Source organism: Oncorhynchus mykiss, chromosome 26 (genome assembly GCF_057628025.1).
Source record: "Oncorhynchus mykiss isolate SJ-2025 chromosome 26, ASM5762802v1, whole genome shotgun sequence".
Lineage (NCBI taxonomy): Eukaryota > Metazoa > Chordata > Actinopteri > Salmoniformes > Salmonidae > Oncorhynchus > Oncorhynchus mykiss.
The window spans coordinates 43,431,245-43,443,838 of NC_143047.1; the positions used below are offsets into that span (position 1 = coordinate 43,431,245).

Genomic DNA, 12,594 nt, shown 5'->3' on the forward strand with positions numbered 1-12,594 from the left:
GCAAGCTGATACCTTCCATCTCTCTGCAGCAAGCTGATACCTTCCATCTCTCTGCACTGATACCTTCCATCTATCTGCAGCAAGCTGATACCTTCCATCTCTCTGCAGCAAGCTGATACCTTCCATCTCTCTGCTGCAAGCTGATACGTCCCATCTCTCTGCAGCAAGCTGATACCTTCCATCTCTCTGCAGCAAGCTGATACCTTCCATCTCTCTGCTGCAAGCTGATACCTTCCATCTCTCTGCAGCCAGCTGATACCTTCCATCTCTCTGCAGCAAGCTGATACCTTCCATCTCTCTGCAGCAAGCTGATACCTTCCATCTCTCTGCAGCAAGCTGATACCTTCCATCTCTCTGCAGCCAGCTGATACCTTCCATCTCTCTGCAGCCAGCTGATACCTTCCATCTCTCTGCAGCAAGCTGATACCTTCCATCTCTCTGCACTGATACCTTCCATCTCTCTGCAGCAAGCTGATACCTTCCATCTCTCTGCACTGATACCTTCCATCTCTCTGCAGCAAGCTGATACCTTCCATCTCTCTGCAGCAAGCTGATACCTTCCATCTCTCTGCAGCAAGCTGATACCTTCCATCTCTCTGCACTGATACCTTCCATCTCTCTGCAACAAGCTGATACCTTCCATCTCTCTGCACTGATACCTTCCATCTCTCTGCACTGATACCTTCCATCTCCCTGCACTGATACCTTCCATCTCTCTGCAACAAGCTGATACCTTCCATCTCCCTGCACTGATACCTTCCATATCTCTGCAGCAAGCTGATACCTTCCATCTCTCTGCAGCAAGCTGATACCTCCCATCTCTCTGCAGCAAGCTGATACCTTCCATCTCTCTGCAGCAAGCTGATACCTTCCATCTCTCTGCAGCAAGCTGATACCTTCCATCTCTCTGCAGCCAGCTGATACCTTCCATCTCTCTGCAGCAAGCTGATACCTTCCATCTCTCTGCAGCAAGCTGATACCTTCCATCTCTCTGCAGCAAGCTGATACCTTCCATCTCTCTGCAGCAAGCTGATACCTTCCATCTCTCTGCAGCAAGCTGATACCTTCCATCTCTCTGCAGCAAGCTGATACCTTCCATCTCTCTGCAGCCAGCTGATACCTTCCATCTCTCTGCAGCAAGCTGATACCTTCCATCTCTCTGCACTGATACCCTCCATCTCTCTGCAGCAAGCTGATACCTTCCATCTCTCTGCACTGATACCTTCCATCTCTCTGCACTGATACCTTCCATCTCCCTGCACTGATACCTTCCATCTCTCTGCAACAAGCTGATACCTTCCATCTCCCTGCACTGATACCTTCCATCTCTCTGCAGCAAGCTGATACCTTCCATCTCTCTGCAGCAAGCTGATACCTCCCATCTCTCTGCAGCAAGCTGATACCTTCCCTCTCTCTGCAGCAAGCTGATACCTTCCATCTCTCTGCAGCAAGCTGATACCTTCCATCTCTCTGCAGCAAGCTGATACCTTCCATCTCTCTGCACTGATACCTTCCATCTATCTGCAGCAAGCTGATACCTTCCATCTCTCTGCAGCAAGCTGATACCTTCCATCTCTCTGCTGCAAGCTGATACGTCCCATCTCTCTGCAGCAAGCTGATACCTTCCATCTCTCTGCAGCAAGCTGATACCTTCCATCTCTCTGCTGCAAGCTGATACCTCCCATCTCCCTGCACTGATACCTTCCATCTCTCTGCAGCAAGCTGATACCTTCCATCTCTCTGCAGCAAGCTGATACCTTCCATCTCTCTGCACTGATATCTTCCATCTCTCTGCAGCAAGCTGATACCTCCCATCTCTCTGCATTGATACCTTCCATCTCCCTGCACTGATACCTTCCATCTCTCTGCAGCAAGCTGATACCTTCCATCTCTCTGCAGCCAGCTGATACCTTCCATCTCTCTGCAGCAAGCTGATACCTTCCATCTCTCTGCAGCAAGCTGATACCTTCCATCTCTCTGCAACAAGCTGATACCTTCCATCTCTCTGCAGCAAGCTGATACCTTCCATCTCTCTGCAGCAAGCTGATACCTTCCATCTCTCTGCAGCAAGCTGATACCTTCCATCTCTCTGCAGCCAGCTGATACCTTCCATCTCTCTGCAGCAAGCTGATACCTTCCATCTCTCTGCAGCAAGCTGATACCTTCCATCTCTCTGCAGCAAGCTGATACCTTCCATCTCTCTGCAGCCAGCTGATACCTTCCATCTCTCTGCAGCAAGCTGATACCTTCCATCTCTCTGCACTGATACCTTCCATCTCTCTGCAGCAAGCTGATACCTTCCATCTCTCTGCACTGATACCTTCCATCTCTCTGCAGCAAGCTGATACCTTCCATCTCTCTGCACTGATACCTTCCATCTCTCTGCAGCAAGCTGATACCTTCCATCTCTCTGCACTGATACCTTCCATCTCTCTGCAGCAAGCTGATACCTTCCATCTCTCTGCACTGATACCTTCCATCTCTCTGCAGCAAGCTGATACCTTCCATCTCTCTGCACTGATACCTTCCATCTCTCTGCAGCAAGCTGATACCTTCCATCTCTCTGCAGCAAGCTGATACCTTCCATCTCTCTGCACTGATACCTTCCATCTCTCTGCAACAAGCTGATACCTTCCATCTCTCTGCACTGATACCTTCCATCTCTCTGCACTGATACCTTCCATCTCTCTGCACTGATACCTTCCATCTCCCTGCACTGATACCTTCCATCTCTCTGCAACAAGCTGATACCTTCCATCTCCCTGCACTGATACCTTCCATATCTCTGCAGCAAGCTGATACCTTCCATCTCTCTGCAACAAGCTGATACCTCCCATCTCTCTGCAGCAAGCTGATACCTTCCCTCTCTCTGCAGCAAGCTGATATCTTCCATCTCTCTGCAGCAAGCTGATACCTTCCATCTCTCTGCAGCAAGCTGATACCTTCCATCTCTCTGCACTGATACCTTCCATCTCTCTGCAGCAAGCTGATACCTCCCATCTCTCTGCAGCAAGCTGATACCTTCCATCTCTCTGCAGCAAGCTGATACCTTCCATCTCTCTTCAGCAAGCTGATGTTGTCAGAGATGAGTAAACTACCTGGAAAACCTCAAACATGGCCTGCCATTATCACCACCTACGAAGGTCTTTAAGGTTCACCTGAACTCAATGTTCTGTGGGTTCTCCACGTTCTATTATGTGTGTTAAAATGTTTACTGACCTCTTTTCCACGGTGGTCATGAGTCTGTTGTTATCTCCCCCATACCTCTCCCTCCATACCTCTCCCCCTGCCCCTCCCTGATTACCTCTCCCTCCTTACCTCTCCCCCTCCCCCTCCCTCCTTACCTCTCCCCCTCCCCCTCCCTCCTTACCTCTCCCCCTCCCCCTCCCTCCTTACCTTTCCCTTTCCCTCCTTACCTCTCCCCCTCCCTCCTTACCTCTCCCCCTACCCCTCTCCCTTTACCTCTCCCTCTCCCCCTCCCTCCTTACCCTCCCCCTACCCCTCCCTCCTTACCTCTCCCCTACCGCTCCCTCTCCCCCTCCCTCCTTACCTCTCCCCCTCCCTCACCCTCCCTCCTTACCCTCCCCTCCCTCCTTACCTCTCACTCTCCCCCTCCCTCCTTACTTCTCCCTCTCCCTCCTGACCTCTCCCCCTCCCCCTCTCCCCTTACCCCTCCCCCTCTCCCCTTACCCCTCCCTCTCTCCCCTTACCCCTCCCCCTCTCCCCTTACCCCTCCCCCTTCCTCCCTCTCCCCCTACTACTCCCCCTCCCTGCCTCTCCCCCTACCTCTCCCTCTCCCCTTCCCTCCTTACCTCTCCCTCTCCCTCCTTACCTCTCCCCCTTCCCCTCCCTCCTTACCTCTCCCCCTCCCCCTCCCTCCTTACCTTTCCCTTTCCCTCCTTACCTCTCCCCCTCCCTCCTTACCTCTCCCCCTACCCCTCTCCCTTTACCTCTCCCTCTCCCCCTCCCTCCTTACCCTCCCCCTACCCCTCCCTCCTTACCTCTCCCCTACCTCTCCCTCTCCCCCTCCCTCCTTACCTCTCCCCCTCCCTCACCCTCCCTCCTTACCCTCCCCTCCCTCCTTACCTCTCACTCTCCCCCTCCCTCCTTACTTCTCCCTCTCCCTCCTGACCTCTCCCCCTACCCCTCTCCCCTTACCCCTCCCCCTCTCCCCTTACCCCTCCCCCTCCCTCCCTACTACTCCCCCTCCCTGCCTCTCCCCCTACCTCTCCCTCTCCCCTTCCCTCCTTACCTCTCCCTCTCCCTCCTTACCTCTCCCCCTTCCCCTCCCAACTTACCTCTCCCCCTCCCTCCTTACCTCTCCCCCTCCCCCTCCCTCCTTACCTCTCCCCCTCCCCCTCCCTCCTGACCTCTCCCCCTACCCCCTTACCTCTCCCCCTCCCTCCTTACCTCACCCCCTCCCTCCTTACCTCACCCCCTCCCTCCTTACCTCTCCCCCTCCCTCACCCTCCCTCCTTACCCTCCCCTCCCTCCTTACCTCTCACTCTCCCCCTCCCTCCTTACTTCTCCCTCTCCCTCCTGACCTCTCCCCCTACACTTCCCTCCTTACCTTTCCCCCTCCCTCCTTACCTCACCCCCTCCCTCCTTACCTCTGTTCCACAGTGGTCTTGAGTTTGTCGTTCTCGCTCATCAGCGCTGCGGTCTCCGGTCCTCCGTGGGAGATCTTCTCATCATCCGTCCCGTTGATGCTGGAGGCCTGGGTGGACGAGGGGGTCTCACGACCCGACTCCTGGAGGAGGATCATTTATCATGTCAGATACAGGAGGATGATTCTGCTTCATAGAGCTGAGTCAGACTCCTGCCATCTGTAGTTAAACAGTCAGATAGTAACAGCTAGTTAGTACTGACCAGCTCTGAAACACCATGTAGTTATAGTAACAGCTAGTTATTACTGACCAGCTCTGAAACACCATGTAGTTATAGTAACAGCTAGTTAGTACTGACCAGCTCTGAAACACCATGTAGTTATAGTAACAGCTAGTTAGTACTGACCAGCTCTGAAACACCATGTAGTTATAGTAACAGTCAGATAGTAACAGCTAGTTAGTACTGACCAGCTCTGAAACACCATGTAGTTATAGTAACAGCTAGTTATTACTGACCAGCTCTGAAACACCATGTAGTTATAGTAACAGTCAGATAGTAACAGCTAGTTAGTACTGACCAGCTCTGAAACACCATGTAGTTATAGTAACAGCTAGTTAGTACTGACCAGCTCTGAAACACCATGTAGTTATAGTAACAGCTAGTTAGTACTGAACAGCTCTGAAACACCATGTAGTTATAGTAACAGTCAGATAGTAACAGCTAGTTAGTACTGACCAGCTCTGAAACACCATGTAGTTATAGTAACAGCTAGTTAGTACTGACCAGCTCTGAAACACCATGTAGTTATAGTAACAGCTAGTTAGTACTGAACAGCTCTGAAACACCATTTAGTTATAGTAACAGCTAGTTAGTACTGACCAGCTCTGAAACACCATGTAGTTATAGTAACAGCTAGTTAGTACTGACCAGCTCTGAAACACCATGTAGTTATAGTAACAGCTAGTTAGTACTGAACAGCTCTGAAACACCATGTAGTTATAGTAACAGCTAGTTAGTACTGAACAGCTCTGAAACACCATGTAGTTATAGTAACAGCTAGTTAGTACTGACCAGCTCTGAAACACCATGTAGTTATAGTAACAGTCAGATAGTAACAGCTAGTTAGTACTGACCAGCTCTGAAACACCATGTAGTTATAGTAACAGCTAGTTAGTACTGACCAGCTCTGAAACACCATGTAGTTATAGTAACAGCTAGTTAGTACTGACCAGCTCTGAAACACCATGTAGTTATAGTAACAGTCAGATAGTAACAGCTAGTTAGTACTGAACAGCTCAAACACCATGTAGTTATAGTAACAGTCAGATAGTAACAGCTAGTTAGTACTGACCAGCTCTGAAACACCATGTAGTTATAGTAACAGCTAGTTAGTACTGACCAGCTCTGAAACACCATGTAGTTATAGTAACAGCTAGTTAGTACTGACCAGCTCTGAAACACCATGTAGTTATAGTAACAGCTAGTTAGTACTGAACAGCTCTGAAACACCATGTAGTTATAGTAACAGCTAGTTAGTACTGACCAGCTCTGAAACACCATGTAGTTATAGTAACAGTCAGATAGTAACAGCTAGTTAGTACTGACCAGCTCTGAAACACCATGTAGTTATAGTAACAGCTAGTTAGTACTGAGCAGCTCTGAAACACCATGTAGTTATAGTAACAGCTAGTTAGTACTGACCAGCTCTGAAACACCATGTAGTTATAGTAACAGCTAGTTAGTACTGAACAGCTCTGAAACACCATGTAGTTATAGTAACAGCTAGTTAGTACTGAGCAGCTCTGAAACACCATGTAGTTATAGTAACAGCTAGTTAGTACTGACCAGCTCTGAAACACCATGTAGTTATAGTAACAGCTAGTTAGTACTGAACAGCTCTGAAACACCATGTAGTTATAGTAACAGTCAGATAGTAACAGCTAGTTAGTACTGAACAGCTCTGAAACACCATGTAGTTATAGTAACAGCTAGTTAGTACTGAACAGCTCTGAAACACCATGTAGTTATAGTAACAGTCAGATAGTAACAGCTAGTTAGTACTGAGCAGCTCTGAAACACCATGTAGTTATAGTAACAGCTAGTTATTACTGACCAGCTCTGAAACACCATGTAGTTATAGTAACAGCTAGTTAGTACTGACCAGCTCTGAAACACCATGTAGTTATAGTAACAGTCAGATAGTAACAGCTAGTTAGTACTGAGCAGCTCTGAAACACCATGTAGTTATAGTAACAGTCAGATAGTAACAGCTAGTTAGTACTGACCAGCTCTGAAACACCATGTAGTTATAGTAACAGTCAGATAGTAACAGCTAGTTAGTACTGAACAGCTCTGAAACACCATGTAGTTATAGTAACAGCTAGTTAGTACTGACCAGCTCTGAAACACCATGTAGTTATAGTAACAGCTAGTTAGTACTGAGCAGCTCTGAAACACCATGTAGTTATAGCCTACATCCCAAATGGCACCCTATTCCCTATATAGGGCACTACTTTAGACCAGGGTCTATGGGGAATAGGGTGCCATTTGGGGCATGTCAATAGTAACAGAGAGTACTGAGCAGACCTGGCAGGCTAAGACTGGCTGGCTGGGTGAGAGGCTAGAAAAACACCTCTCAAATCACCCTCTGAATCCCCAATGGAGCCTGCCAGGTCCCAAGGGAGCCATTTGGGACACGTATTGTAACCGCCAAAATAACGGAAACACCAACATGAAGTGTCTTAAAATAGGGTGTTGATGGTGATAGAAAACACTGTCTCGGGCAGCGCTCCAGATCTCCAATTAGTGTTCAATTAGGTTGTGCCCTGGTCTATAGTAGTGCACTATATAGGGAATAGGGCCCTGGTCTATAGTAGTACCACTATATAGGGAATAGGGCTCTGGTCTATAGTAGTACCACTATATAGGGAATAGGGCTCTGGTCTATAGTAGTACCACTATATAGGGAATAGGGCTCTGGTCTATAGTAGTACCACTATATAGGGAATAGGGCTCTAGTCTATAGTAGTACCACTATATAGGGAATAGGGTGTTATTTAGGACACAGCCATCCTCTCCTCTCTCTGTGTTGCCAGGGTTTTATCAGGTAAACCAGCAATATATTAATGAATAGGACCATCTCGGTTAACCCGGAACTAAAGTCTCACGTGATTGGTCAGCTGCTGGATTAATTTCTGGTTCCGTATTTGAGGGGGATTAAGAGATGCTGGAACGAGGAGCTCCACCGTCTCTCAACCAATGACGGGGCCGGATGGCCCCTTCAGAAATGGGATAGATGCGATTTTGTCCAAATAACCAGTGATGGAAAAACCCAAACACTGGAACTACTGCTGCTCGTCAGCCCACGCATTCCCATTCCTTCCCCACAGATTCTTAAAGGTACCAGTTATGTTAACGTAGCTCTGTCGAAGAGAGATTATACATCCCAAAACACTGGAACTACTGCTGCTCGTCAGCCCACGCATTCCCATTCCTTCCCCACAGATTCTTAAAGGTACCAGTTATGTTTACGTAGCTCTGTCGAAGAGAGATTATACATCCCAAAACAACCAACTACTGCTAATTAATGAAGATGTTATCATTACAGCCCAGTAGAGCACATATTAAATAATTATCTATGCAAATTTAAAAAGAAAAAAAAAACTATTCATCTTTATCTAATAAATGGAGAGTAATAGACCGTAATAGAGTCCAGTTTCCTCTGAATATGAACGGGATTAAACCATCTGATGTCAGACAGTAAGAGAGAGTCCAGTTTCCTCTGAATATGAACGGGATTAAACCATCTGATGTCAGACAGTAAGAGAGTCCAGTTTCCTCTGAATATGAACGGGATTAAACCATCTGATGTCAGACAGTGAGAGAGAGTCCAGTTTCCTCTGAATATGAACGGGATTAAACCATCTGATGTCAGACAGTGAGAGAGTCCAGTTTCCTCTGAATATGAACGGGATTAAACGATCTGATGTCAGACAGTAAGAGAGAGTCCAGTTTCCTCTGAATATGAACGGGATTAAACCATCTGATGTCAGACAGTAAGAGAGAGTCCAGTTTCCTCTGAATATGAACGGGATTAAACGATCTGATGTCAGACAGTAAGAGAGAGTCCAGTTTCCTCTGAATATGAACGGGATTAAACGATCTGATGTCAGACAGTAAGAGAGAGTCCAGTTTCCTCTGAATATGAACGGGATTAAACCATCTGATGTCAGACAGTAAGAGAGAGTCCAGTTTCCTCTGAATATGAACGGGATTAAACCATCTGATGTCAGACCACATAAAGACAACACATGCTACGGTTGTCATTGGCTCTGGTCAAACGTAGTGGATAGGGTTCCATTTGGGCCTCAACCCATATATCCAGGGAGTTTAGGGGCTTAAATAGTCAGAATACTAATGAGAGGACATGTTAGAATACTAATGAGATAACATGTTAGAACAGAACACTAATGAGATGACATGTTAGAACAGAACTGACAGTCAGAATACTAATGAGATGACATGTTAGAACAGAACTCACAGTCAGAATACTAATGAGATGACATGTTAGAATACTAATGAGATGACATGTTAGAACAGAACTGACAGTCAGAATACTAATGAGATGACATGTTAGAACAGAACTGACAGTCAGAATACTAATGAGATGACATGTTAGAATAGAACTGGCAGTCAGAATACTAATGAGATGACATGTTAGAACAGAACTGACAGTCAGAATACTAATGAGATGACATGTTAGAATAGAACTGACAGTCAGAATACTAATGAGAGGACATGTTATAACACTAATGAGAGGACATGTTAGAATACTAATGAGAGGACATGTTAGAATACTAATGAGAGGACATGTTAGAATACTAATGAGAGGACATGTTAGAATACTAATGAGAGGACATGTTAGAATAGAACTGGCAGTCAGAATACTAATGAGATGACATGTTAGAATACTAATGAGATGACATGTTAGAATACTAATAAGATGACATGTTAGAATAGAACTAGCAGTCAGAATACTAATGAGATGACATGTTAGAACAGAACTGACAGTCAGAATACTAATGAGATGACATGTTAGAACAGAACTGACAGTCAGAATACTAATGAGATGACATGTTAGAACAGAACTGACAGTCAGAATACTAATGAGAGGACATGTTAGAATACTAATGAGATGACATGTTAGAATAGAACTAGCAGTCAGAATACTAATGAGAGGACATGTTAGAATAGAACTGACAGTCAGAATACTAATGAGATGACATGTTAGAACAGAACTGACAGTCAGAATACTAATGAGATGACATGTTAGAACAGAACTGACAGTCAGAATACTAATGAGATGACATGTTAGAATACTAATGAGATGACATGTTAGAATACTAATGAGATGACATGTTAGAACAGAACTGACAGTCAGAATACTAATGAGATGACATGTTAGAATACTAATGAGAGGACATGTTAGAATAGAACTAGTAGTCAGAATACTAATGAGATGACATGTTAGAACAGAACTGACAGTCAGAATACTAATGAGATGACATGTTAGAACAGAACTGACAGTCAGAATACTAATGAGAGGACATGTTAGAATACTAATGAGATGACATGTTAGAATACTAATGAGAGGACATGTTAGAATAGAACTAGCAGTCAGAATACTAATGAGAGGACATGTTAGAATAGAACTGACAGTCAGAATACTAATGAGATGACATGTTAGAATACTAATGAGAGGACATGTTAGAATAGAACTAGCAGTCAGAATACTAATGAGAGGACATGTTAGAACAGAACTGACAGTCAGAATACTAATGAGAGGACATGTTAGAATACTAATGAGATGACATGTTAGAATACTAATGAGAGGACATGTTAGAATAGAACTAGCAGTCAGAATACTAATGAGAGGACATGTTAGAATAGAACTGACAGTCAGAATACTAATGAGAGGACATGTTAGAATAGAACTGACAGTCAGAATACTAATGAGAGGACATGTTAGAATAGAACTGACAGTCAGAATACTAATGAGAGGACATGTTAGAATACTAATGAGATGACATGTTAGAATACTAATGAGAGGACATGTTAGAACAGAACTGACAGTCAGAATACTAATGAGAGGACATGTTAGAACAGAACTGACAGTCAGAATACTAATGAGATGACATGTTAGAATAGAACTGACAGTCAGAATACTAATGAGAGGACATGTTGGAATACTAATGAGATGACATATTAGAATACTAATGAGAGGACATATTAGAATACTAATGAGAGGACATATTAGAATACTAATGAGAGGACATATTAGAATACTAATGAGAGGACATATTAGAATACTAATGAGAGGACATATTAGAATACTAATGAGAGGACATATTAGAATACTAATGAGAGGACATATTAGAACAGAACTGACAGTCAGAATACTGTCCTCAGGCTGTTGATGAGATGATGTAACACAATCCAGCAGACTTTTTACAGCTCTGACCCGTCACATTACAGCCTCCCAGGGTAGATTATGTGTCTGTTTGGCGGCTGGCAGATGATAAGTGACTCCCGGTCACCTTTGACCCCCACACACCAAGTATCATTTTACTCCACCTAGTCACTCATTACTGAGTGTGTGTATGTACAGTTGAAGTCGGAAGATAACACACACCTTAGTCTGTCTTAGGTCAGCTAGGATCACCACTTTATTTTAAGAATGTGAAATGTCAGAATAATAGTAGAGAGAATGCTTTATTTCAGCTTTTATGACTTTCATCACATTCCCAGTGGGTCAGAAGTTTATATACACTCAATTAGTATTTGGTAGCATTGCCTTTAAATGGTTTAACTTGGGCCAAACGTTTCGGGTAGCCTTCCACAATAAGTTGGGTGAATTTTGGCCCATTCCTCCTGACAGAGCTGGTGTAACCGAGTCAGGTTTGTAGGCCTCCTTGCTCGCGCACGCTTTTTCAGTTCTGCCCACACATTTTCTATGGGACTGAGGTCAGGGCTTTATGATGGCCACTCCAATACCTTGACTTTGTTGTCCTTAAGCCATTTTCCCACAACTTTGGAAGTATGCTTGAGGTCATTGTCCATTTGGAAGACCCACTTGCGACCAAGATTTAACTTCCTGACTGATGTCTTGAGATGTTGCTTCAATATATCCACATAATTGTCCATCCACATAATTGTCCCCCCTTATGATGCCATCTATTTTGTGAAGTGCACCAGTCCCTCCTGCAGCAAAGCACCCCCAACATTCTGCCATCCCCGTGCTTCACGGTTGGGATGTGTTCTTCGGGTTGCAAGCATCCCCCTTGTTCCTCCAAACATAACGATGGTCATTATGGCCAAACAGTTCTATTTTTGTTTCATCAGGCCAGCGGACATTTCTAAAAAAGTACATTCTTTGTCCCCATGTGCAGTTGCAAACCGTAGTCTGGCTTTTTTATGGCGGTTTTGGAGCAGTGGCTTCTTCCTTGCTGAGCGGCCTTTCAGGTTTTACTGTGAATATAGATACTTTTGTACCCGTTTCCTCCAGCATCTTCACAAGGTCCTTTGCTGTTCTGGGATTGATTTGCACTTTTTGCACCAAGGTACCTTCATCTCTAGGAGACAGAACGCTTCTCCTTCCTGATTGGTATGACAGCTGCGTGGTCTCATGGTGTTTATACTTGCCTACTATTGTTTGTACATATGAACGTGGTACCTTCAGGCGTTTGGAAATTGCTCCCAAAGATGAACCAGACTTGTGGAGGTCTACAGGTCTTGGGAAAATCAAAAGAGATCAGCCTTGATGTCAAGCAAAGAGGCACTGAGTTAGAAGGTAGGCCGTGAAATACATCCACAGGTACACCTCCAATTGACTCAAATGATGTCAATTAGCCAATCAGAAGCTTCTAAAGTCATGACATCAAGCTGTTTAAAGGCACAGTCAACTTAGTGTATGTAAACTTCTGACCC

At 45.2% G+C, this 12,594-nt stretch overlaps 1 protein-coding gene across 5 annotated transcripts in view; it reads right to left on the minus strand.

Moving 5' to 3' along the window:
- The window catches only part of homer2 (homer scaffold protein 2), a 140,238-nt gene that overhangs the window by 36,885 nt on the left and 90,759 nt on the right, over positions 1-12,594 (minus strand). For all 5 annotated transcript variants that reach the window (XM_090223194.1, XM_090223192.1, XM_090223193.1 and 2 more), the window contains exon 5: positions 4,611-4,750. In XM_090223194.1, the coding sequence (XP_090079320.1) occupies positions 4,611-4,750 (140 nt within the window). The remainder of the gene's footprint in view (positions 1-4,610; positions 4,751-12,594) is intronic.